The 25,036-nt window shown below is 49.5% G+C and overlaps 1 protein-coding gene across 2 annotated transcripts in view; it reads right to left on the reverse strand.

The window, feature by feature from the left end:
- Positions 1-2,026: 2,026 nt before the first annotated feature.
- SYT6 (synaptotagmin 6) overlaps positions 2,027-25,036 on the reverse strand; it is a gene marked incomplete at both ends in the record, with an annotated part of 67,010 nt that continues 44,000 nt past the window's right edge. The window contains 4 exons of one of the 2 annotated variants that reach the window (XM_080690790.1): positions 2,027-2,098; positions 7,438-7,588; positions 8,939-9,110; positions 17,989-18,109. In XM_080690790.1, the coding sequence (XP_080546916.1) occupies positions 2,027-2,098; positions 7,438-7,588; positions 8,939-9,110; positions 17,989-18,109 (516 nt within the window). Of the gene's footprint in view, positions 2,099-3,997; positions 4,016-7,437; positions 7,589-8,938; positions 9,111-17,988; positions 18,110-25,036 lie in introns of those variants that run through there. The other variant, XM_080690791.1, reaches the window with a different exon arrangement.

Consider the following 25,036-nt stretch of genomic DNA (forward strand, 5'->3'; position numbering starts at 1 on the left):
TTTGAGCTCGCTTCTGGGAGGACTCTATTACGCTCATTTCTGGTCTCCCTATGACCCAGAAAACTCAATTGTCCCTTTCATGGTGGCGAGAGCCATAGTATCTGCCCAGTGATTGAGGCGGCCACCTTGCTGGGGCAGGCTAGAGTCACGAAACATGACGATGTTGTTGCCTGCTGGGAGTCTTGTCACAACCTTGGTCTTTTTTGTTTGTTTTCTTTTTCTCAACATCCCAAGGCAGGACTGCCTGACTGGGAAGACCTATCAATCACAAGACATTTGGAGAGAAAAGTTATCTTTACACATTAGTTCCTAGCCTGGGGCTCAGTACAGGGTAGAGTTTAGACTCACCTAAATTTACGATTTTAGGTGGAAAACTTCTTTTGCCATAGTAACCTGCTAGCTCATGCCCAATCACTCAGTTTCCAGGCTAGCAGACACTACCTAGTTATATTGGCAGAAAAACCTGATAACTTGTCTTAAAATGAGGGCTACTTTCTCAAGTTGCTGCCTCTATGACATGTGACATATATAAAGAATAAGACACAAGGTGTGTGAATACCTTTTATGTTTTTTGACTTTCCATCGTTAAAAGGAGGGGTTCATGAGCTGATATGCTTTTTGCATGTCTTACGTGCAGCTCTAGGAACCGGCATTGGATAGCCACAAGTTGAGCAGAACTTTCCCCCGATGTGCTTACCAGGGCTGTACAGAATGGTATCGAGCAATCCCCCCAGTTAAAGGAGTTGGCAGGAAGGCCACTATTAACTCAATAGGAATGTGCTAGTCTAATAGAGAACAGTTCAAACTCTTTCTTCCTAAACTGAATTTGGCCTAAGGTAGAGATCTAAAGAAAAGCTAAAAACAAAACCCCTCAAGGCCACTGAAACAAACACCAAATACTTAGTGATTTATAGAACTAAAGTTAAGACGCGCGTTGCCAAAAAGTCCATGGAGTTGAGATTCGCTCAGGCTGGCTGGATTTCAACCAAGAAAATAACTCTAGAGAGACGGACTCACACTGGAGCTTGGCTTTCAAAACTCCCTACTCAGAAAAGAGCATCTTATCTAGGATTTTCTTTGATCTGTTTCAGCATTTAAAACAGCTGCTTGACACTTCATGGAGTCTATAAAGCTATGTATTGTGCAGAAATCATTTAGAAACATATGTGCCTCTCTTTCTTTACAATGGTTATTTTTGAGAACAAAGATCCTGTTTTCAAACAAATGTGATCATTAACTGTGGCACATCAGAAAACATATGGCATGTGAGTTTCAGTAGAATCATTCCTAAAGAAAGTGACTAAGTTCTCATGAGGAATCAAGACGGTCTCAGTTCAGAAGGAAGGAAAGCTGTGAGGAAGGGGAGCCAGGAGCCCTGAACGCCAGCAGAAGGTTCGTGAATGCCACACAGCTTTTGTGCTTCCAACATGGGACCAGGAATCTGCATTTTGGCTTATGTCACGCCAGTGAAGAGCTTCAAAGGGCAGTGCAGCCTTTGATCAGTTCGTACCATTCCTGCAGGGCACTGAAAATGCAGCCATAGCTCCACCCCACCATCTCCTTCTCCAAGGTCATGGAGGTCAACAGAGATGGAAAATTCCAGAAGTCCAACCCATCTCTCCTGCAAATGCTGCTATTTTACATTGTACTTTATAAAACAAACTTCTGGGTTCTTCATCCTTCTTCTCCTCTTCTCCTTCTCCTTCTCCTTCTCCTTCTCCTTCTCTTTCTCCTCCTTCTCCTTCTTCTTCTTCCTTTTCTTCTCCTTCTTCTCTTTCTTCTTCTCTTGGCAGCAGACCCATACAAAGTAAAAATCACAAAAACATCACCTTGGGAGACAGCAAAGACTAAGACAGATCTGACCACATGACAAGTGTCTGGGTCTTGACCTACGCAGGGGCAGGTAAGACCCTGGAGTGGCGGGTGGCCACTGCCGCGCTGGCGGCTGCACAACACTGCGATTAGACGGCTGGACAAGTGTGGAAAGAACATTGCTGAGTCCGTACACGTGGCTCGGCCGTGCAGCTCAGGGCGATGGAGGCGGTTTCGGAGATGGGCACGAGCTCTCACTGTCGAAGCTGGTGGCCCGGCCCTGCCACTGTGGAGAGGAGAAAAAAGCCTGTCATTGATTGCCAAAGGCATTGACATTTCAGCTTCTAGAACTTAACTAGCCCATGCACTGATTTTACCTTTCCCGGCTTCTAGATAAGCTCTCTTGAATTTTGCTCTCAGCCATGCAAAAACATAAGGAAAACAGCTTAGAGCTTCTAGTTCGGAATACTTGATGCTCAAAAAAGACATACTGCAGAGACAACTTCAGCTTTTTCCACAATGTGAAGTGTGTGTGTGTGTGTGTGTGTGTGTGTGTGTGTGTGTGTGTGTTTAATGAGGTGCGATGACTGGACCATTTCTGAGTGCTTCAGCCATTTTTCACACTGAAAATCAGATTACGTTAGTAGTGAAAGAGGCAGTCTGCAGAATATGGCCTTACTGCCAAGAACTCACGATCATGAATTATTAGCAATTTGTCTGGGAGCTATTAGTACAGAGGAAAAAAAATTCAACCCAAAAAAACAACTCTGCTATTGCTTTGGTTTGGGGCTCTCTTCTTCAGTTTAATGCATCCTGTGTGCATTCACATCTGGCCTGGGAAGAGGTAGGAGGCGTGAGGCGAGGGGGCCCTTCCCCTCTTGAGGTCTCCCACCCTTCCCCCTGCCCTGCTGTCCTGTCTGCAGGTGGCCTCTTCTCAGCTGGCTCTGAGCCCTCTGTGGAAGCCGTGACACAATGAGACGCAATGTAGTGAAGAAGGCTGAAGACGGATGGACGGATGGACGGATGGACCTGCGCCTGGACTCTTCAACCCCTCTTTTTTATTTTTTTAGGACTGAGATTTGAACCTAGAGGCATTCTACCCCCAAGCTACACCCCGAACCCTTTTTTATTTTTATCTTGAAACAGCGTCTAAGGTGTTGAGGCTGCCTTCAAACCTGCAGTCCTCCTGTCTCAGGCTCCCAAGTATTGGGATTATAGGTGTGACCATAATGATGGGCTCATTCAACCTTTCTTTAAGCAGGAATGCTAGTGGTAGGCATAACAATGTTTCCTAGGCAAGGATCTGACCCTATGAATTCTTGAGCTGTCTGTGGGAAATTTAAGTTCAAAGCGAGTCAGCATCTGTCCACTTTTCACTGGTCCTTTTGTGGGCTGAGACCCAATATTCCTCTAGTGCCTGCAGGAATGACTCTAGAGAGAGGTTAGGTAAGTAGTCACAGGTGACTTTCTGAGCCACAAGTGCATTTGCTTCTCATGAGCTTTAGGGTCCCCGTTGTGGAGTGCAACCTTGCATTCGGGCATATATGGGGGTGGATGGGAGGAGGCAGATCCCCCTCAACACAGCTATTTCCAGACAGAGCTGAGCCACCTAAGGAGTGGACCATCTGCCACCCGGCATCACCTATGGACCAATGGGAAACCTTAAAGCTGAAAGGAGATCCAGAACTGGGGGACTATCTCAAGCCCTCGACCTAAGGAGAGCCTCCGCTATTCTTCTCTCAGCTCAGATCTTCACGAGCTCCCTGGTCCTCCCTGCACAGACCAAGCTGACAGTCTTCACAACTAAGCAAGGCATCGGTGGCCACCATGACATGATCGAGACCAGGCTCATTCAGCCCGGTCCCTCTCAGCCTGTCAGAACTGGAGGCAGGCCCAGGACAGCTTCCAGTCCAACCCTCTGGTTCTTGTAAATAAGACAACAAAGAAACAGAGAAGTCAAGATACAGCCATTTAGGGCAGAGCCAGGACCCAGGATCAGGTCTCCGCACTCCCCACGCAGTGCTCTGCTCAATCCATCCTGTGGCTCTCTGGGCATGTGGCCGCGCCAGGGGGAGGAGGAGACAGGACAGGCAAAAAGAAGCCTAACCTCTTTGGGTCCACACCGGTACTTACTCCTAACTCCAGGTGGCAGTCTCTCTGCTTTGCAGCATCCACGTGAATGAAATCACAACCGAGGGGTTCCCTGGTGAAATATTTCAGATAAATAAATGCCTGGTTGTCGAGCCCACTGTGACTTCCGACTCAAGTGTTTTTTAACCAGAAGGTGAACAAGGCTATTGCTAATGCCTTCATTTAGCAGACCTTCAATTTAGGAACTGGAATTTTTTCGGTTGCCACCTTTAATGTCAGTGACAGGTACACCATAATTACTGGCTGCTCCCCTGGGCAAGCAGACGCCACTTACACAACCTGATTGATAGGCCAGGCCAGAGGAGAGAGCATGGAGCAGCCACGCAGAGCTCTTTTCCCCTTTACATAACAGTCCAAAGACTGGTCACACCGAGCATAATTGTTTATCTAGAAAGGATGAAGAAGGGATACTGGCTCCCTGCTAGTCCTCCATTTTTCCTATGAAGATAAACAAAGGGAGGAGATGGGGTTCATGGACAATGGGAAAGTGAATGATTCTGCCAGGCTTGTCAAGATGGCTCTGAAATAGCAGAGAGCCTGTCCCCCCGCATGCAGGAAGCCTATTGTTCCGGACTGGCTGAGTTCCAGTCAGGTCTTTTGTGGCTCTGAAATGGGTCACATTGCAACAGGAATCTAAAATCCCTGGCAGGTGATCTGAACTTGGCCTTTGTAATAAAGCACCTTGGAGTGGGTCACTGGTCAGCCAGGCTGCGTGCGTTGAGACACCGATGACAAGCCGCACTGGCAGCGGTGCTGAGAGCGGAGGGGGCCGGGAGGGCTCAGGCTGCCGCTGGGGAAGGGCACTCACTATAGGTTAATGAATTTTTATTCATGAGCGATTCCAGCAGGATAAAATACCTTTCGGTTAATTTGTTTCCCACAACCTTATTTTTAAACACCAAAGGAATGAGCAATATAGTGACCTCTGTTTCCATTAATAAAAAAAAAAAAATATGATCACAGCACCGGAGGCTTCTCTGTGAAAGGTGCAAGATAAATAAATACAGAGAACTGTGCCGACACGATGCCACCATTTACTTTCCCCCAGAGGTGGAGAAGATGATTTCTTTTTGGATTATACGAATAGGAGATCCAAGTTTCAGGAGCTTTTACTCAATGGCCAGAACAGAACCAAAAATAAAGCAGAATGGGCGCTCTAGAGGTGACTGGGAGGGTGTATTTTCAAGCGAAAGGTATCACGTGAACACAAAGCGTACACTTCATATTAGCCAGGCAGGGCTTAAGATGCATTTTTTTTTATCAAGATACTTAAAACCGTGGGCGCTAAAAGTGTCAGTGAAAATTCTATCTAAACACAGTACTGTTGAAATCCTAAGATGCCAAGACGAATGCCATTTTCAGCTTCTTCATACAGAGAAGCGATCGGCTGAGCAGAGAATGATGGGACTGCGTGGGGGAAGGGCAGGCCCGGGCGACAGTGTGCCAGGTCAAGAAAAAAGTAAACCCAAAGGATATGAATCAATTTATTCTCTTTTCCTTTTCCCTATACTGTTACTGTCTCATCAAATATTCATTTTCAAGGGCTTGATTTGACTTTATCTTTCTTTCTTTTGTAGTCTGGGCTAGTGAGTCAGCGTTCTCAAAGAAACAGGACTTGGGATCAATTATTTGGTGTAATTAGGTGGTATTCACCGTGATTCTGGACCTGGTCTGTGGTGCCCTGCACCCCTGCACCAGGTACCACTCTGAGGGCTGCTTCCTTCGCCGGGGCAGGCCCAGCTGGGAACAGTGAGGGTTATTGCAGAGTCCTAGGAGAAAGATTGCCACAGTTCAGCACCTATAGGGTCAGTTTCCTAGATACACAGAGTTCGGAGGGCCTACATCTTCATTTACCAACCAGGAAACCAAAGGCCAGTTTGGGGCAGTGGACTGCCTGGGGCTCCACAGCAGAAGCCTCTGAGCTGGAATTTCATACCCTGCTCCTAAACCACCATTTAGTTACTTATTCTATTCTTAAATATCTCCAGGATTGCTGCCATGGCCCCTTCTGGGTTGAATCCACACCATCTTTAGTGAGGGGCTAGACTGCCTCCAGACTGCCTAGGATTCTGCTCAGTAGCGCCACCCATGGCTGGTTGTGGGTATTGCAGTCACACTGCAGGGAGGCCCTCCTGGGAGAGGGGCAGTGCTCCCCCAGGGAGCTTCAGAGCAGAGGGACTGGCCTCACTCATTAAAACTTCATAGTTGTGGGAAGATCAAGGCAACCATAAGACAGAACCATGAGGACTCCGCTGACATAACTATTCTGAGCCTGGTCCCTTGATGCTGCCTCAAAGGCCACAGGGTATGAGTGCCACGGAGCACAGCCTACCTGAGGAGGTAAGTCAATTGGACTGGCTCCTGGGAAGCCACTATCTCCCAGAGTTGCCACATCCCCCCTCAGCTCCCAGTCTCTCTTGGGGTTCCTCACACAGCTGAAAGCAGGTAGAAATGGCTTGTCTGCCCTGGGGAGGGCCTTGGCCACCATACCATTTTTGTGCCGCAGAGTAGGGGTAGGGGATGACTCTGCGTTTAAGTTGAGGGCCAGGCTATGAAAGGGATAAAGCTTTATCTTTGTATTAGATTTTCCAATTTTATACAGCTCTCTAGACTTATGAGGTTTGAAGCTTAAGATGAGGGGATGAACACCCAGCTTTCTACGATGCACTGGGGCATGAAATATTGGAAATGAGGCTCCAGGCTGGCCTGGACACCCTCACCTCCCCACCCATTGGGGGAAAAGCAGGCCTGGGGCTGCCAAGGTGAGTGATCACAGGGGGTTGGTGGAGGTGGGGCAGACAGTAAATATCATTCAAAGGAGCATTTTCTTTGCAGCTGAGACAGAAAGTGATGGGCCCCAGACTATACCACAAAGTCAGGAAGGGCCGAGATTAAAGCCCACATTTCAGAACTCCCAGCCCAGGGCTGTTAGAACCCAGCACACAGCTTTGGACGGGAAGTGTGGCACCCTGAGGCCATACTCCCTCCACCCACGATGGTGAGAATCAGCCTTCATAAGAGCAGCTCCTGCACTGCAGCCATCTCCATCCAAGCTGTGAAAACTGCCAAGTGGATTGGCGGGCTGGAGCTTCAGAGAACTCACTGTTCCCACAGGTGTGGACTTTCTCGCCAAGTTCTGATCTCACCCCCTTGGGGCTCTCTCTAAAGGACTAGCTTGGCCCCAGGCTTTGTGAAGGCTTTTCAGACCTGGCACAGTGGCCTGCTGGGGAGATGTCTTCAAAGTTCTTATTTTCCATTAAGAACTCAGCACTGCTTTCAAAATGCCCAGCATCAGGGACTGTTTGCCAGGCAGCTGCCATCTTCCTCCTCTATCAACCCATTACACACTGGGCGAGAAGCAAGCGGCCCCCATGCCTGCTTCCCACAAAGGGAAGGGCTCGCAGCAGCCAACACCATTCTCCAGCCCACACTGCCATGCAGCAGACGTGCCGAGGGCTGGGCGACCTTACCTACCTCTTTGAAGGATTTCTTTACCTCCACCAAGGAGTGCCAGTGAGCAATGGGCTTCCGTGGGTACGCCAGCATCTCGTTCCAGTGGTCCCTGCCCAGGCCTTCAGCGGTGATCCCCACACGACAGACGCCTATGATCTCGTTGTGGCCCACTCTGAGGGAGAAGTACTGGTTACCAGACATGCTCTTAGAAAGGAGGTCCTGGAGCCGGGTGTGGTGGTGCACGCTTGTCATCCCCGCGCTGGGGAGGCTGAGACAGGAGGATCGCACGTATTTGAAGCCAGCCTCAGCTACTTAGTGAGGCTCTCAGCAACTTAGTGAGACCCTGTTTCCAAATAAAATATAAAATAGGTCTGGGAGTATAGCCCAGAGGTAGAAAGCTCTGGGTTCTACTCCCAGTACCACCACCAAAAAAATAAAAAAAGAAAGGAGGTCCTGGAGGGTGGGATGGTGCCTTCAGGGTCTAATTCAGAGCCTGGAGCTCTGAGAAGCCTGGGCGGCCCTGAGACTTGGTCCAGCGTCCTTGGGTGGGTGTTTAACCCAGAGCAGTGAGCAGAGGGTTCTAAATTGGGATGCCAGGCAATAGTGGCAGAGGGCCTGACTCAGGACTGGGAGAGTTTGCCTCTTCTTTCATTTGACTTGACCAGCATATTACAACTTCACTGGAGACATCTTGGAAATAAATCACCCACTCTGAGCACCACTTCTCCATCACCCCAGAGGCTGGGATGTGATTTATTCACTTAGCGAGAACATGAATCAGCACTGGAGTCTGCCTGTCAAGTACCTACCATGCCTGAGGACTTGAGCTACAGATCCAGCGCTGAGGGTTTATTGTATGGGTTTTGCCTCCTTCAGCTAACGTAGCATCTATAGAGAAGGAGTCATGGGGCTGGAGTAATTGGAAAAAAAGGGTTTTTTTAGCCATTTTTGATGAGAAAGCAAAATAAGCCAAGAGGTAGGGAAAATTAGGTTGGATGGATATGCTGGGTCCAGATTATGGAGGGTCCTGAGAGTCCAGGGGGAAAGGCTGGACAACAAGAGCCATTGCTGGTTCCTGAAAAGGGCAGGTCCAGGAAGAAAGTGTCCAGGAGGGCGTGTCCTTAGTCTCTTGGCCGGGGGGAGGGAAGGGAATGATGGAGGCTGCCCAGCCTCCTAGAGTGAAAGTGGCAGCCTGCAGGAATGGAGAGGATAGGCCTTTTATAGGACAGATGAGAGACAGGATTGGTGCCAGATGGAGGAATGGGAATAGTCAGGGTAGCGAATTCAGGGAAACTGACTGGTGGAGTTGCTTCTAATGGAAACAGGTCCATTTGGGAAGGAAGCTGGAGCCCTTTACTCAGGGAAGCCTATGCTCTTCCTCAAACTCCCGTGCTGTGAGATGCATCCATAACTGAGACCAGTGGGCATGAGGCCTGAGCCACAGGCCCAACGACAAGGGTCCCTAGGCTGCCTAGAGTGGGAGAAGGGCTGGGAGTCACATCACTCTGGAACCCAAACCTACCGGTCATAATCCATAACCGAGATGAGCAAGCTGACTTGATCCATGTTTTCCGGGGGAATGTCAAAGATGATGGCCTCGTTGTAGACAGGATTGAGAGTGTTCTTCTTTATGGTTGTTTTCTTCTTCTTCAGCCTCCGCCCATCACAAAGCAGGGACACTTTGACGTAGGGATCTGTGCCAGTAGGGAAGGGAGAACAGATGTCCTTAAACATCCTTCTCAGCAAAGGGACTGAGGCCCTAGACCCACTGCTGCTCCTCAGATGGTGTCGAGGGGGTGCTAAGGTCATTAAGCTGCTTTGCTGTGGCACACTTGTCTCTGGGGCGTCTCTGTGCTTAATAAACACAGAGTCTTTAGCTACCTTAGTATTCCTGGACTTTCACTAATAGGGAAGCTCACACCAATTCAGACAGAATACTTGCCCACAGATGTGCAAGGCCCCAGCTCTAAATCCCAGCCCCACAATGGCTGGCTGGCTCGAAGCTGTATTGAAACAAACAATGACCCTTTGTCACCTTTGTGGAGTCCGTTCTCTTGCTCTCTCTCTCCAACATTGTTAACCAAAAGATAAAGGGGGTTAAAAATAGAACTCGACGATGCCCAAGGAATAGCCACGTGTCACAGTAGAATGAATAGCAAGTCACAGTGCTGGTCATGTCCTCCCTGCCAGACAACATGATTTGGGGGCCAGTGTCCCCTATAATCTCATTGCCATTTGGCATCAAGAAACGGGAAGCTTGCGTGCTCGCTGATTCCCTGGGAGCCTCTTCTGAGCAGTGGAGGGGGAAGGACCTGTGGCCTGGGGAGGGAGTGAGGTGGTCCCCTGAGACTCGGGCAGCTGGTTGACATTTCACTTCACAGTGAGATCTTGGATGCTCTCCATCCCGCGAAGAGATGTCTTTTTATTAAACTTCCATGAGCCTCCCCATCTCGTCTCTCCTTCAGTTTTCTGAATAGGTGTTTTGTGGTCATCTCTCTACCCTGAAATTTTCTACTCATCCACATGAGGTGACACCTATTGTCTCTAACAGCGCAGGTGTCTCGGTCAGCATCATAATTAGTGTTTAGGTTGCACGGCTCAGGAAACAAGAGAGTGACTCACAGGTAATAATAGTTTCAGATGCTAACATGCCAAGATGCTTTCTTGCCCAGAACTCAAACATATCTACCAGAAAGCGTGGGTCAAAGCAGCCGCTCCCCCGCTCTGCCATCTGCGGGCGTACAGCTCTACCTCCCGGGCAGCCGAGCACCCGCTGGGCCCCCATGCTCCCTGGCATCATTTGGGGGTCGATGAGGTGCACACCTATGGCAGAAACTAGGGAAACTGCAGCACCTGGCCAGAGCCCCAAGCCTTATAGGCATTTCTGTAAACATCAAAACGAGCTGCTGACTAATCAGTGTGACAGTGGCAGCTGTGCACAAACCGCTGGGACACTTAGTTTTATGGAGGAACTGGGGAGACCATGAGGAATTTAATCAACCTGCTGTCTCTTCGTTATTTGCAAGGGCTCCCTTGCAAAGCGGTTTTCAGTCAACAAGAAGGAGGAGTTTTGTGAACCTGTGTGAGGCCTTCCTGGTCTCCACAGGCTCCATTTTCCATGGGCATGCCCCAGGGCACTGCTCAGGGGCAGCTGACAGGGGAGAAGAGACCTGTCTTTGACACTCCGTGAGAGTGCCACTTGCCTTAGAAAGTGTCCTCAGGCACGAGATTGCTCAAGGGCTGCCTCGTTCCTCTGCTATACCTGTTTCCATCCACTCCCATGAACAGAGCACATGTTCATGTCTTGAGGCTTAGAAAAACATAGGCAGAGATACTTGTCCGATGGGCCACCGGCAAATGCCTTAGCATCCCTCCTCAATACTGTTCATCCCTACAAGGCTTATCCACCTTATAACATCCAGTGGGCAAATCTCCCTTGAGGAACCAACACTCGCACCAGCGTCCACCAGGCTAAGCAGAGATGACGGTTCCCTGGGGTTCTTGGGGCAAAGGTTTGTGGTTCTAGCAGAATGCTGGCCCCAGATGATACCTGCCGTTCCTCTCTGTGATACTCCATACCGCTGACTGAGGAGCATAAGGACCACCAGTGTATTTTAGCCTCATTGTCATGGGTGCCAGCAGAATTCAGCATTTGGTGTGTGCCAGGCACTGTACTAAGATACGTATCATCAGGCTATTTCAACTTCACACCAACCCTATAAAATATTTACCAGCAACATCTCCATTTCATAGGTAGGAAAACTGAGTCTTACAGAGAACTGAGGCTTAAGGAACTTGCCTAAGAATTGAACCTAAGACTGATTCCAAAGCTCACATTTTTGATCCTTTGATTCAAAGCAGTATAGACTAGGTTTGGAGACTAGGTTTGGCACCCCTTTGCACCCCACTGGTCTTTGTTATTTTGTAATATTCAGTTGTCATGGTTCTAGCAGATAGGCTTAGAGAATTGATTCCGGGCAAGTATACATGAAGGAAAACAGGAGAATCCTTGGTTTTAAAAGGCAATGCCATGTAAGTCTAGAACGGACCCTTAATAAGCTCCATTCACTACCCATTCATTTCAACATCACGCCAGTCTGGGATGGAGGCGACTTCAAATTCATCCTCAAAAACAGGAGGTTTAGTTTACGAGGCGGCCCCTGGCATGTTCATTTCCGCCGTGTGGCCCAGGGGCGAGGGTCCTTGTGCTATACATAAATTTATTCATTGGTTCATTCATTAATCCATAGTTAATGAACACGTATTGTGTTCTGGGCATTGCTTCGCATACTTGCTTACATCAGCGGACAAAATAGACGTAAATGTCAGGCACACAGAGGACCGCTATTTAATACCAGATTCCAAAACCAGGCAGAGAAGGAGGGCAATTGTAAGAGGGCACCTCACTTTAATTACACCAGAGAGGATAGCGTGGGGACTAAGATAGCAAAATCCTTTTCCCTTTGGCTGCGTTGAGAGTCCTCGGTGAATTTCTGCCCCCAGCACATACTTATTTTGGTATTAAAATGAAATCTGCATCGGCTGTATTTTGAGGGGAGCTGACTCGCTGCTGCCGGAGAGCTTTGTGCTTGTCAGCAGAGGCTCGTTAAGCTCTTCACCACGTCCTGAGGTGTTTAGGCAGCTTCCACCAAAGAAAAGCTTGTGGGTGGGCCTTCCTGGGGGATCGGGGTTGGCCTGGAAGAGGGCACCGCAGAGACAGTTGGAGGCTGGAGCAGGGGCTCCTCCGAGGGATTCAAAGGTACAGTCAATGAGTGAGCTGGGCACTGTGGCACACACCCGTCACCCCGGCAATTCGGGAGGCTGAGATAAAAAGATTGCAGGTTCGAGGCCAGCCTGGGTAATTAGTGAGACCCTCTCCCTCCCACCATCACCAAAAAAAAAAAAAAAAAAAAAAGTCTGTGAGTGTAGTCATTGGTAGGGAATCCCAGGTTCAATCCCCAGTACCTAAACAACAAACCACAAAACCATGACCACAACAAAAGGGGCAGTAAGTGCTTGGTACTAAACGCATGTTTCCTGACCACCTTTCTCTGAAACCTCAGCTTTCAAGGCCTGATACCTTTCCTATCTCCTTCTACCTTCAAGAGGCTGCACCTGGGCCCAGATGTTTTCAGCTGGGCCATGGCCTCTATCTGGCAACTGTGATTATACTAAAGAGTCTTCTGGGAATTAAGTAATTTATAAATGCAAAGGAAAACACTTCAGTGTATTCTCTGCCAGGTTCAGAAGCGCGTCCTGAGTGGCTTTCCACTGGGAACGGGAATCATCAGAGGGGCCTCCTCTAATGGGGGACAAACCCAGCCTCCTCCCCATTTTCAGTCCTAAGTGCCACCCAGAATGCTCTAGTTCTCTGGAAGGCCTCACTCTGCACTCCACAGGGCAATTGGAGCTCACAGGGCTGGGGATGGAGGACGGACTCACAGACTTCAAGGGACTTCTCTGTTGTTTCCAAACACCAACACCTTCCCCTACAAACCACCTGCAGAATCGTGAAGGAAGAGGAGTCCTCTGACACTGAGCCCAGCCTGCAGGTGCCTACAGCCTTCCCTGAACAGGCATCTCCTGTGTTGCTGGAATTGTGCTGTTTCTGTTCTCCTGCTGTAGCTCGGGTCCCCTGGGGCCAAGGCTGAGGCCGGAGCCCTGCAGGGCAGCTCCCTTATGAATGTGCTCTGCTTTCCAGGGGCTTCGCTCCTCTGCCTGAGTGCAGGGCTGCTGCCCAGGGCCCTGTAGACCTGTAAACATTCACACTCCAACTGGACAGGCCCTGCTGGAAGCCCTGGGGCCTCACATGGACTGGGAAGTGTCCTGGGTTTTGGTCTCAGAGATTTCCTTCTGATTCTCTCTCTCTCCTCCAAGAGAAAGAAGACTGGTAGTAATAGCTAACATCTGCTCAGTGCCTATGATGTGTCAGGCACCATGCTAAGCATTTACATGGATTAACTCATTTATTCTGAATGCAACCACTTTACAGATTAGGCAAGTGCTGTAGTTTAGATCTTGACTCTCCTTCAAGGTCCATCTGTTGAAGATGTGGTCCCAGCCCATAGCCCTCTTGTGGGGGGGGGGGGTGGAACCTTTAGGATGTGAGCCTAGTGGGAATTAGTTGGGAGAACTTAGTCCCAGGGGGCGTGCCCTTGGGGGATATTAGGACCCTGGCCCCTCTTCTTCCTCTCTCTGCTTCCTGGCTGCCAGGAGGTGAACAGGACCCTCTGCCATATGCTCCTGCCACGCTGTACTGTGCTGCCACAGGCCCAAAGCAGCTGGGCCAAGCGACCGTGGACTGAAAGCTCTGCAACCATCCATGAGCCCAAATAAAACTTTCCTTTTGGAGACTTCCGGGAAGATGGCGACGGAGAAAAGCAGAGCTTACGAGCCCCGCTAACAACCAATCTCTATTACCACAAAATCAGTGCCTTTCATAGCCAGAAAACACCATCAGCAGAGAAACAAAAAATGTAATTACAAGGGACAGAGAAAAAGAAACCAGACCGCAGTGCTACAGTCGGAGCCACAGCGCGAAGTGGCGGGCGCCATTTTCCCTTGCAGCACCAGGCTCCAGAGAGGAGGGGAACTAATAATGGAGCTCAGAGCCAGAGAGGAGATACGCCAGCCTCACGCCTGAAGACGTGGCAGCAGTGCCTTACTGCCGGCGGAGGCGACGAGCTCACCAGACGGCACCAGACCAATGCACTCAACAGCCCACCAGGCTCCAGAGAGGAGCTGCAGACAGTGAGCCAAGGTGAGCCGCTGCAGATCAGCCGGGAGGAATTCGGCAGATTTCTCAGTGCAGGGAGCATCCTAAGCTCCCAGAAGCTGGGCTCAGCACACCCTGCAGGGACTCAGAGTGGAGCTCAAAACCAGAGAAGAAATATGCCAGCCTCACGGCCAAGGGTGTGGCAGCGGTGCCATATTGCCACCAACAGCAGCAGCAGCGAATTCACCGAGTCCACTACAGCTCAATCTGCGTACTCAACAACATTGAGTCAAATTGTGGCCCCTAGAGGAGAAATCCCAGTACTGTACTCCCAGGGACTTGACCCAGTGGGGGAATGGTGGTGGCAGAGATACCACACCATAGGAGAACGCCCAATCTGGCACCCCCCATGATCTAAAGCAGCCTCGATTGACTCCCAGGGTCTGAGACTCTGCGATACAACCCAGTAAAGGAGTAGTGGGATCTGAGATACCACAGACTCGAGATCCAGAGCACATTAAGTGAAGTCGCAGTGACCCAAGGGAAGAACCCAGAGAAGGCACAAACTTCTGAAATCAGGGGAAAGAGGAATAACAATGGAGCAGTGAATGCCCACAACCCCACAACATCAGAACCTGATAAAACAGAAATTCAGAGATTTCTAGAAGATCAAATCAGGAAAATAAGTGTAGAAATAATAGAGGTGTTTTGAAAAGAATTCAGAGAGAGCCAAAGAGAGATAAAGGATGCAATTAATGAAGTAAAGGCCTCAATTCAAAGTACAAACAACCGATTAGATCACATGGAGAATAGAATCTCGCTCTTAAAGATGATCAATCCAAAAATGAACGCATAGTGTCTAATCTAGAAAAAAAAATCTGGCAGCAGGAATCTGACATTGAAGAAATATGGGTCCATTTTAAGAGAGCTAACCTAAGAATAATTGGAATAGAGGAGGGAAAAGAAGGTGAAACCAAAGTGATCAACAATCTCTTCAAGGAAGTAATAGCAGAAAATTTTCCAAACATAGAGCAAGAGGTCAATACACAGGTCCAGGAAACTTATAGAACTCCCTTTAGACAGGATCAGAGAAGAGGATCCCCATGCCACATAATTGTCAAAATGACCAATGTGGAAGCCAAGCAGAGAATCTTAAAGGCAACAAAAACAAAGGGCCAAGTGACTTTCAGAGGCAAACCAATTAGAATCACTCCAGACTTCCCAAATCAAGTCATGAGAGCCAGAAGGGCTTGGAGTAACATATTCCAAACTCTGAAAGAAAACAACTTCCAGCCAAAAATGTCCTACCCAGCAAAAATTTCTATCAAATTAGATGGAAAAATAAGAAGCTTCCATAACAAACAGAAACTGAAGGAATTTATGTCTTCAAAGCCAGCGCTAGAGAAAATACTCAAAGAGATTAACTACAAAGAAGAAATAGGTAACACACACCAGAACCAGAGAAACAAGATTTTCCATCCAACAGACAACTAAGATTGGTTGTCTGTGGAGATTCATTATTTATGTTATTCATTATTTATGTTAGTCTTTTACCTATCTCTAAATTTTATTGTTTGCTCTGATTGTTGTTAATTTTTAGGATGTCTAGTTGGAATATTAATATACCTTCAGATATAGCATTTGGAAATATTTTATCCCAGCCTATCAGTAACTTTTAACTCTGTTTACATTGTCTTTGGATATACAATTTTTTTTTTATTTTTTAGGGAGTTTGTATACTCTTCTGTTGCCTGTGCTATTTAAATCATATCCAATAAATAACTGCCAATTTCAATGTTGTGAGGTTTTATGACCCAGATTTTCTTCTAAAATTTTATAGTATTAAGATTTATATTTAGGTCTTTTATATATTTTAAGTTAATATTTGTATATGGTGTTAGGTAAGGGTCCTATTTTATTCTTTTTCATGTAATTATTATTTTTCAACAATATTTAGTTAAAAGATTAGTATTTCCTCCACCAAGGTTTCGTGGAAACCTTGTCAAAAATAACTTGACAATATATGGAAGAATTTAGCTCTAGGCTTTTATTTAACTCCAATGGTTTATATATCTGCCTTTAGAACAGTACTACACTGTTTCAATTATTGTAGCTTTATAAGGTTTGAAATCAGAAAATATACATCTTCTAGCTTTGTTCTTCTTCGAGTTTGTTTTGGGTATCTAGAGTCCATATTCCATATCAGGATAGATTTTTTTTCTGAAAAATAAATAAATGTATGATAGTTTCACCTTAAAAAAAAAGAAAAAAATATTCTCTGGTAAGAAAGAAAGCAAAAAGAAATATTGAAATGTTATCTTTAAGTCATTAAAAGCTTGGTATCAGACAAATGAAACTGTTATGTGAGATTATCATCGTTAATATTGGATAAATTGTTATAAAATTAGATGTCAACCACTAATCCAAGCATGGGAAGGAGGGATGGGGAGGGAACGGGGTGGGGATCGGGTAGGGGCTAACTGGGCGATGTGTGCATGTATGTCTACAAAAGTATTTTCTTTATACCATTATGATGTATGAATACAGTGCACCAATAAAAATTTTAAAAATGCAAATAAAAAAAACTTTCCTTTTTTTTGTAGTGCTGAGAATTGGACCCAGGGCCTTGCACATGCAAAGCAATTGCTCTACGGCTACAGCCCCAGCCCTACCTTTCCTCCGCGATTGACTATCTAGATTTTATTACCTGGATATAGCATGTCCCTGGAAAAGCTCATGTATTGATCTACACCAATGTTTAGAGGTGAAATAATTGAATCAGGGCTCTAACCTTTTATCAGTGAATTACTCCACTGATGAATTAGTAATTTCAATAGATTTACTGGGTCACAAATGTAGGCAGATAGTGTGTGGCTGGGGGCATGGCCTTGGGGTCTATATATGTCCCTGGTTCATCCTCCATCCTCTCTCTCTCTCTCTCTCTCTCTCTCTCTCTCTCTCTCTCTCTCCCCCCCCCCCCCGATTCCCAGCTGCCCTGAGAAGTTTTTTTTTTTTTTTTTTTTTTTTGTAGTACTGGGGATGGAACCTAGGAACCTAGGGGTATTCTACCTCTGAGCTACACTCCCAGCCTATTTTTTATTCCTTATTTTGTGTTTTTTTTATTTTTTGTTTTTTTGGTGGTACTGGGCATGGAACCCAGAGGCTTTCTACCTCCGGGCTATACTCTCAGACCTATTTTATATTTTATTTGGAAACAGGGTCTCATTAAGTTGCTGAGAGCCTCACTAAGTAGTTGAGGCTGGCTTTGAACCTGTGCGATCCTCCTGTCTCAGCCTCCCAAGTGCGGGGATTACAAGCGTGCACTACCATACCCGACTCTTATTCCTTATTTTGAAACAAGGTCTCACTGCGTTGCAAAGGGCCTCACTAAATAGCTGAGGCTGGCTTCGAACCTGTGCGATTCTCCTGTCTCAGCCTCCCAGATGCTGGGATTACAAGCGTGCGCCACCACGCCCAGCTTGCCCTGAGCAGTTTTCATCTGCCACATCTTGTGTCCATGATGTCTCTTCTTGGAGTGGGCCAACCATGAGCTGAACCTCTGAGTCCCATAGACCTTTCTTCCTCTAAGTTGTCCTTGTGAGGTATTTTGGTCACAGCAATGAAAAAGCCGACTAAAACAGAAAGAGGAAAAGTGACTAACGCAGAAATTGCAGCCTTAACACAGGAAGGAAATGGTAGAAGTGGAATTTGGATGCTGCCGGTTTCCCTCCCGAGCAGGGGCGCCTGTTCTAAGAATACCAGCAGCTCTTGCTCATTCTTCCTGACTGCTCCTCCAAATCCCAGCGTCTAGACTTTGGAGATGGCGGGCGTGGAAAGCCACCTGGTAAGAGAGGTACCTGAGTAGCCTGTGATGTCCATCGCCTTGAGGTTGCGACACTTGATCACCGTGAGAGTGAGCCTGCCTGCTGTGGGCAGGTAGCAGAGGGAAAACATGATCTCTCCCAGGTCCACGCTCTCCTGCAAAGAAACAGGCAAGAAGGCAGGTGAGGGCACACAGGCCGCGGGCCTACTCCCTCTGCAGTGGCTGTGGGCACTCTAGGGCCCAAGAGAAGGCTCTTAGAGCTACAGTGCCAGGTGTTTAAGACCCAAGGGACTGGCCTCTGGGCTGGGAGTAAATGGATACAAAAGGCAATTAACATCATTGCCCCTTCAGTAGAATTTGTCCCCTTCAATATTCTCTCTCTTTGAGACAGAGTTTCACTAAGTTGCCCCTTCTGGCTTCTAACCTGCAATCCTCCTGCCTCAGCCTTCTGAGTCTCTGGGATTGCAGGCATGTGCCACCGCACCCAGCTTCTCTCACTTTTGATCAGATCCTGATTCTAGTCCTGCCATTTGGCTTTGACCTGACTTGCCCTGTGTGCACGTCTTGGCTGCAGCCCCTTGGTGGCCCATTCCTGGCCTCCAGCTCACCCTTCCCATCATCCGCTGACCCTGAGCCCTTCCTGCCTGTCAAGACAGTGTCCTGGACAGGGCACACGCTCTCCTAGAGATCTGCAGCTTCTTTCTCCTCTGCCCCTCGGCTCAGTTGGTCAAGGACTGTGCTTCTGGCAGCCTCCTTGCCTCTCCCAAAACGCACCCAGGGGACTGTGTAAGCCCCCGCTCTCTCTAACTTCCAGTCTCTGTGTGTAAGGAATCAATGCCTTGCTCAGCACAAGCTGCCAACCAACAAGATGTTCACTTGCCACCCATGCTCCATTCCAGGCCTGGGATCTGCTTTGTCCTTTTCCCCTAAAGGTGGCTGTGCTTCACAAATAAACCCAGCCAGGAGCTCTGCTGCTTCTCCTGCCCCCAGAAACATCATGACCAGGGCCCCGGAGCATCCCTGAAGGATCAGGAGAACTTCCCTTCCCTAGACAGTCGCACCATCTTCCTAGAAGGATGATGGGCATGTCCACCTGTCGTATCAGGTGTTCTCCAGCAGAACGCTTTCGCTCTGCCCCCACTTATGGGATGGAAGTGTCATGGGTTCCTGGCTCCAAGATATGAAAACATTTTCCTCCTGTAGGGCTCCAGAGGTGGGGCTGAGGAGGAGGAGGAGGGGGAGGTCAGGATTTGGGGCGGCTATGCTTTCAGATGGAGCCTTCTATTTTTTTCATTCAGCTACTCACTTAGGCAACCAATATTATTTGAGTGCCCGCTATGTGTTAGGTGTTGATCTGAATTTTTAGCCAGGGAGATCTCCCTGAGGAGGTGGCTTCTGAGGAGAGGAGATGAGGGTACAGCAAGGTTTTTGTCCCACCCTCTGCTGGACCAGCCTGGAGAATTAGCCAAGACTCCCTCCTCCCCAGCCCTCCCAGAGTACATAAACCAGATGTTCTCCTCTAGGTGGCGCTGACACTCATCTTTCCCTGGCCCTACACTGGTGTTTTTGGTCCACCTATTCCCTGCCCCCAGTCAATTCCCAGGAGTGGCAGAGGGGCTACTCCCAGCTCTCAGGAGGGGGTCGTGCTAGGGCTGGAGCTGAGTACCCTATGAAGCCAGCCACTGTCTCCAGCACGCAGGCATCCCAAGCCTCCACAGAGCCAGCGATCCAAGACCAATACCCTTGGAGCCTGTCCATGAATCCGAGTCCACCTTCAAGGCTCACAGCAGTATTTCCCGCATCCACTCAAGTGTCTGGGCCTTCAGTCAGGTACTCTGGGGAGAGTGCTCCTCACTTTTCACCTGAGCAGGGCATTCAGAGTCTCAAGGTAACCCTCGCCCCTCTATCCCTTGGCCCACACTGTGCCCATCTGTCCCCTGGTTGGTCCATTTGTGTTTGCTGAGTGCCTGCCAGAAGTCCAGTGCTCTATGAAAGTTATGTAGTCTCCATTCCCTCGACACACACATGGTATAGTGCAGTGTAATAAGTCCAAGAAAGAGGCTAGGCTCCCCATCTTCCTCAGCTGTGTGTCTTCTGACTCCCTAGAAGGGAGGTGCAGAAGCTGCTCCCATGCCCCAGCACTGTGGGAACATGGCTGTCGACCTCCTGTGGCAGGGATCAGATCTGTAGTGCTCTAGCTGAAAGCCCCATCTCTGACAGAGGCACCGGGGGTACGGAGAAGCCCATCTCCCTTTATTTCCATTTAAAATTCACCAAGGTTGACTCTGCCCAAAGCTATAGAACCCTTTTCTGACTTAGTAAGCACAGAAACAGGAAGGGGGCAGGTGTTCTGCTAAGTCCTTCACTAAGGTCTCTTAGTGAGTCTCAGATCAGCCCCATGGGGAAAGTGTCTTCATTATCCCTACTGTGCACAGGAGAAAATACTTCATCAAGTCCTGGACCTTGCAGGCTTGCGTGAGTATCATGCGTGCTGGTGCCTGACTTTCACACGTCAGTACCCCTGTACAGACGCCCTCAGTGGCTCCCCTTGCTTGGCTTCCCACTCGAGGCTCACCTTCCCAGTCTGCATTTGGGGCTCTCAACAACTGGGTCCTGTCTTCCCTCCTCCCTCTTCTATGCCAATTCTCTGCTCCATGGGGCTGGCACATCTTTGGTCACTTTGTCCACACTGCTTCTCCCTCTCCCTTTTTGCCTGGACAGTCCTACACCTGCTGCAGGCCCCAGGTTGTATCCCCTGGACCCTGCCTCAGGGCCCACCCACAGGGAGCACGGGCTGCACATAAGGCAGCGCCTCCAGTCCCTGAACAGATCAGGGGTGTCTTGAGCTCCCCACACACATGTAGTGACCAGAGGCCTCTGGGGGCAGCGTCCTTGCTTCAGAGTGAGCCACACGGGCTGCAGGAAAGAATGACTGCGTTTCAGCCAGAAGAACCCTGGCCGGAGTGGTTCTCCGCCGTGTTATGATGGAGTTGGGGGCCTGGGAAGAACGCTGGGAGCTGCTCCAGCGCCTCAGAGGGAGTGGAGGAGGCCAGGTCACTGTGCCGCCCTCCACTGCCATCCCACAGAAGCACAGTTGCACTTCCGCAGGCCCCTCTGTTGGGGGAGTCTGAGTTGGTTTGTGCCTAGACTTGGGAGACTTGCCCAGGGGTGTGAGTGCTCCCTCGGGCAATGGAATCCCCTGGGCCATGAGGAATTGTTCCCACAGAGAGCCCTCACCAGGGCAGCGTGGCCCCCTGGATCCCCTCTTTTCATAGGGCCACCCTTTCTCTTAGGACCGCTGGGGAGGAGTAGGAGTTAAGTCTCAGCACTGTGTGTCTGACCTCCCTCCCCAGCAGTGTCTTCCTATCAATGGGCCCACCCAGACAAATGGGCAGGCCCAGGATGCCACACCACAGGGGAACAGAGGCAAAATGGGCCTGGGGGTCTTGAAGCTCAGGGACTGGGGACTCTGCTGCAGGTGATCGGGCCTCAGCAGGCCTGCGGTTGGCTCCGTGGACAGAGGAGTGTATTTTTCTGCATATGCAGGCAGCAGAGGACTGGGTTATTTGATAAGGGAAAATGAATAGGTTAATTTTGAGTCAATAGAGAGATGGGAGCTAAGCAAACAGCTCCTCCTGATAGCCACCTCCTCTCTGGGAAGCTGAGCCCAGCTCCGCCCTGCCCCTCCATGTCAGGAGCCGGCAGCCCCACATCTGCACACCTGACCATCTTTTACCCTCATTAGGAATGCTGGAGACTTCGGACTTTAATAAAAGCAGGGCTGGCCAGGGCTGCGGAGCACTAGAGCCTTATTGCTTTCATCTCCATCTGCTGTCGGAGAGGCCGCCTTAGGGTCCCTGACTGGTAATGAGCTCCCTGGTGTGGGAGAGGTCACTGCCATCCAGAAACCAGCATGGCCCTCTCTGCTTCTGACCCAGGGCTGATAAGATGGATCTGAGCTCAGTAGCAGCTGGCTCAAAGCCTTGGCCAGCGCCAGAGGAGAGGAAGCCAGGAAGTTTGTTCCTGGAGAAATCTGTCCTTAAGTGCAAGCTGTCCGCCTGATGTCGCTGCCGGTAACAGTAGCACACTCCCTGGTAGCACCCACAGCGCCTGTGCAGGGAGATCCTGAAGGGCTCAACCATTTTGACCTCACTGGCTGCACAGAAGCCTCCTGCACAGCTGGCAAAGCATTTCTTTCACAGAACCTTGGGCATAGAAAAATAAAATCTATCTGTGGACCACCCAGGAAAGACCAGAACAAAAGTCAAGAGCCCTGGTCGTTTAGTCTATGCCATTAATCCAAGACACCTTGAGCTAGTCATTTCACACCCTCAGCTTCTGTCTGTGAAATGAAGGGGTGTGCCAGGCAATCTTTCCTGCCAGCCGTGAGAACCCAGCATTCAACCTGGGAGGTCTGTCACCCGTCACCCACTGAGAAGGGAGGAGGATGCTTAGCTGGTGTCCAGTGACCATGTCAAGAAATGCAGTGATTCATTTTTCAATCCAAAGGCTCTCATTCCTTCAGTCCCCGCTGCACCCAAATGCTCTACTCTTCTCTGGGACTAGCCAGGCTCCTTCCTAAGTAGGCCCTGAGTGGCATCAATGGCGCCGAGTCCGCCTTGGGAATCCAGGCTGAGCAGAGCGAGGCCGATGCCTCCCCACCTCTCAGAGAACACTTCTAGTCTCTTAGTCACTAAGTGGCTTGTCTGACGGTCTCATCTGCAGCAGAGAAGCATCCGCTACACTTTCAGGAAAGTCACAGGAGACCTAAAAAGGATCTTGGAAGCACTGGGCAGGAAGTGCTGTTAAATTACTCTGAGCGGTGAGGCCTGGAAGAGAGATGGGGTAGAAGCCAATTTGGCTCCAGCGAGTACAGAAACATCCATGAGCGACCTCCCTGAGTAGGCCAAGGCTTGGTGTTGGGGTGCAGAGATGAGACCAGGCACTTGGAGCCGGGCAACTCTGCTTTCTGCTCCCACGGCAACCAGCCCTCCTCTGCATAGCACAGGCTGCAACCATAACTTTTACATTAGTTTGGGGATTGCCGGGCGGGTGCTTGTGCGCCTCATTAGATTGTAGGTCCTCTGAGGCTGGGGATGGGTTCTGGTTTCATACATCATTTTACCTCTACGCCTCACCAGTATCTCATGCACTGTAAGTGTGAGCGAATGATGGAGAGCCTGGACTTGGGGTTGGGCAGCGCTGGGGCCAAGTTCCAGCTCTGACTCTCATGAGTGGGGTGACTTCTGGAACCTTACATAGTCTTGGTTTCCTAACCTGTAAAGTGGGAATAATATAGGACCTCCTCTAGAGTTGCTGCAAGGATTAAATGAGGGAATTGGGGGAAAGTGCTTGGTATAGGTCTAGCAGAGAGTAAGTGCTCAGTACTTATTAGCTGCTGTTATAGTCATTATTACTATTATAAAGAACTCATGGTCTGGGGGTAGGGACAGGGGGAGAAAACAGCATATAAGTAAGTAATAGAAATGCAAACCAAATTTGGAAGAGTTGAGGAAGGAGCATTAAGTCTTGCCAGGGGATTTCAGGGTAAGTTTCTCAGAGAGGGGAAGGATCTAGAAAGGTGAGTGAAAGAAATTTGCTAACAGAGGAAGACAAGCAAGGCATTCTGGGTAGAGGCATTGCGGTGCATAGTCACAGGGGCTGCAGAGTGTTCAGGGGGCGTGTGAGGCCCTGTGTGGACAGAAGGCAGGAGGGGATGGCATGTGGACAGACAGCCCAGACAGGCGAGGACAGATGAGGCAGGACAGCAGCCTTGTCTGCCTGGTGCTCGCACTTCGCATGTCCTGGATTCTTAAGGCGTCAGGAGGCCGTCCCTGCACTCACTCTCCCGTCTCCGTTTTCTGCTCAGTTCGTTCTGTCACCTTCAGCGCAGACAGCCACACCACGGGCCCTACTGGGTGGTACTGAATGTGGCTCATTTACTTATTACTCACATACAAACTTTTCCAAGCTTTCCGGGAGCTTGTATTCTAGGGATAGGAGACATGCATAAACCAAGCAAGACCGTATCCAAGGGTGCCAGGGAAGCAGAGATGTGGCAGGGTGACACGCAGGTGAGGGGCTGCTTTAGACAGAGCTCTTCTGAAAGCGAAGGAGGAGCCCGCAGCTGCTGGTCGGGGAGGGTGCTCAGCAGACAGGCTGCTGGGGGCCATGGGCCCAGCACCCGCCAGAAGTAGAGGGGCCTTGGTATTAGGGATAGAGGAGGGCAGGAGAGAGGGCCAGGGCAGCTTTGAATATCCTGGCTGTCATTCCTCATGAATGACAGAGCCCTTGGAGGAGTCACAGGAGCCCTCTGGAGGCCTCAGTGGGACTGTAGAGGATGGATGATGGGGGAGATGGAGAAGTGAGACGGATCCTAGACTCCCTGCCCTCCTAAAGCTGCCACATCTACTCACCCTCCTAAGTGTCCTTGGACCTGTTAGGTAGCTAGATAGAAATGAGCAGGTCAGGGCGAAATTGGGAGGGACCCAAGAGAAAAAGTTGAGAGGTCCTCATGAATGGAGATGTGGACGCCCCACCTAGCTGTGCAGAGCTCTGCGGTCGGCGGGAGGCTGAGCTCACTGCATGCAGCACCCACTAGGGTTTCACTTAGACACTGCTGGGAAAAGTTTCCAAGTGGCAAGAACAGCACAGATGCTGGAAGTCATGGTGTGAAAAGAGATAGCAACCTCCCTTTTGCATATGCATGACGGGAGAGGTCTCCAGACTGAATCAAGCTCACCCCAAGGAAGACTCAAGGCCATTTTTCTACTCCAGAAAGCAGCCCGTTCCAGATCCTTTTCTCTGGAATGTACCCCTTTGTTTTATGCCATTTTCCACCTTGCAAAGTGGCCTTTTCTGGGCCCTTCCCTTGGCCCCAAAGCCCAGACATTTGTGGTAGATGAAAAGTGGCTCAGAGACAGGGCACCTGCTGGCCCCCAGGCTACCTCCTTGGAGCTTCTAGGAGTCGGGTCGAGCTCAGCACCCACAGGACTGCCTCGCTGAGCTGGCCCTCGCCTTCCTCCATCCTGCTCCAGGTGCCCACTCTCCAGCCATCAAGCCCTCTTGTGCATTTATCGGGT

The sequence above is a fragment of the Muscardinus avellanarius genome (genome assembly GCF_963383645.1).
Source record: "Muscardinus avellanarius genome assembly, chromosome: 3".
Classification (NCBI taxonomy): Eukaryota; Metazoa; Chordata; class Mammalia; order Rodentia; family Gliridae; genus Muscardinus; species Muscardinus avellanarius.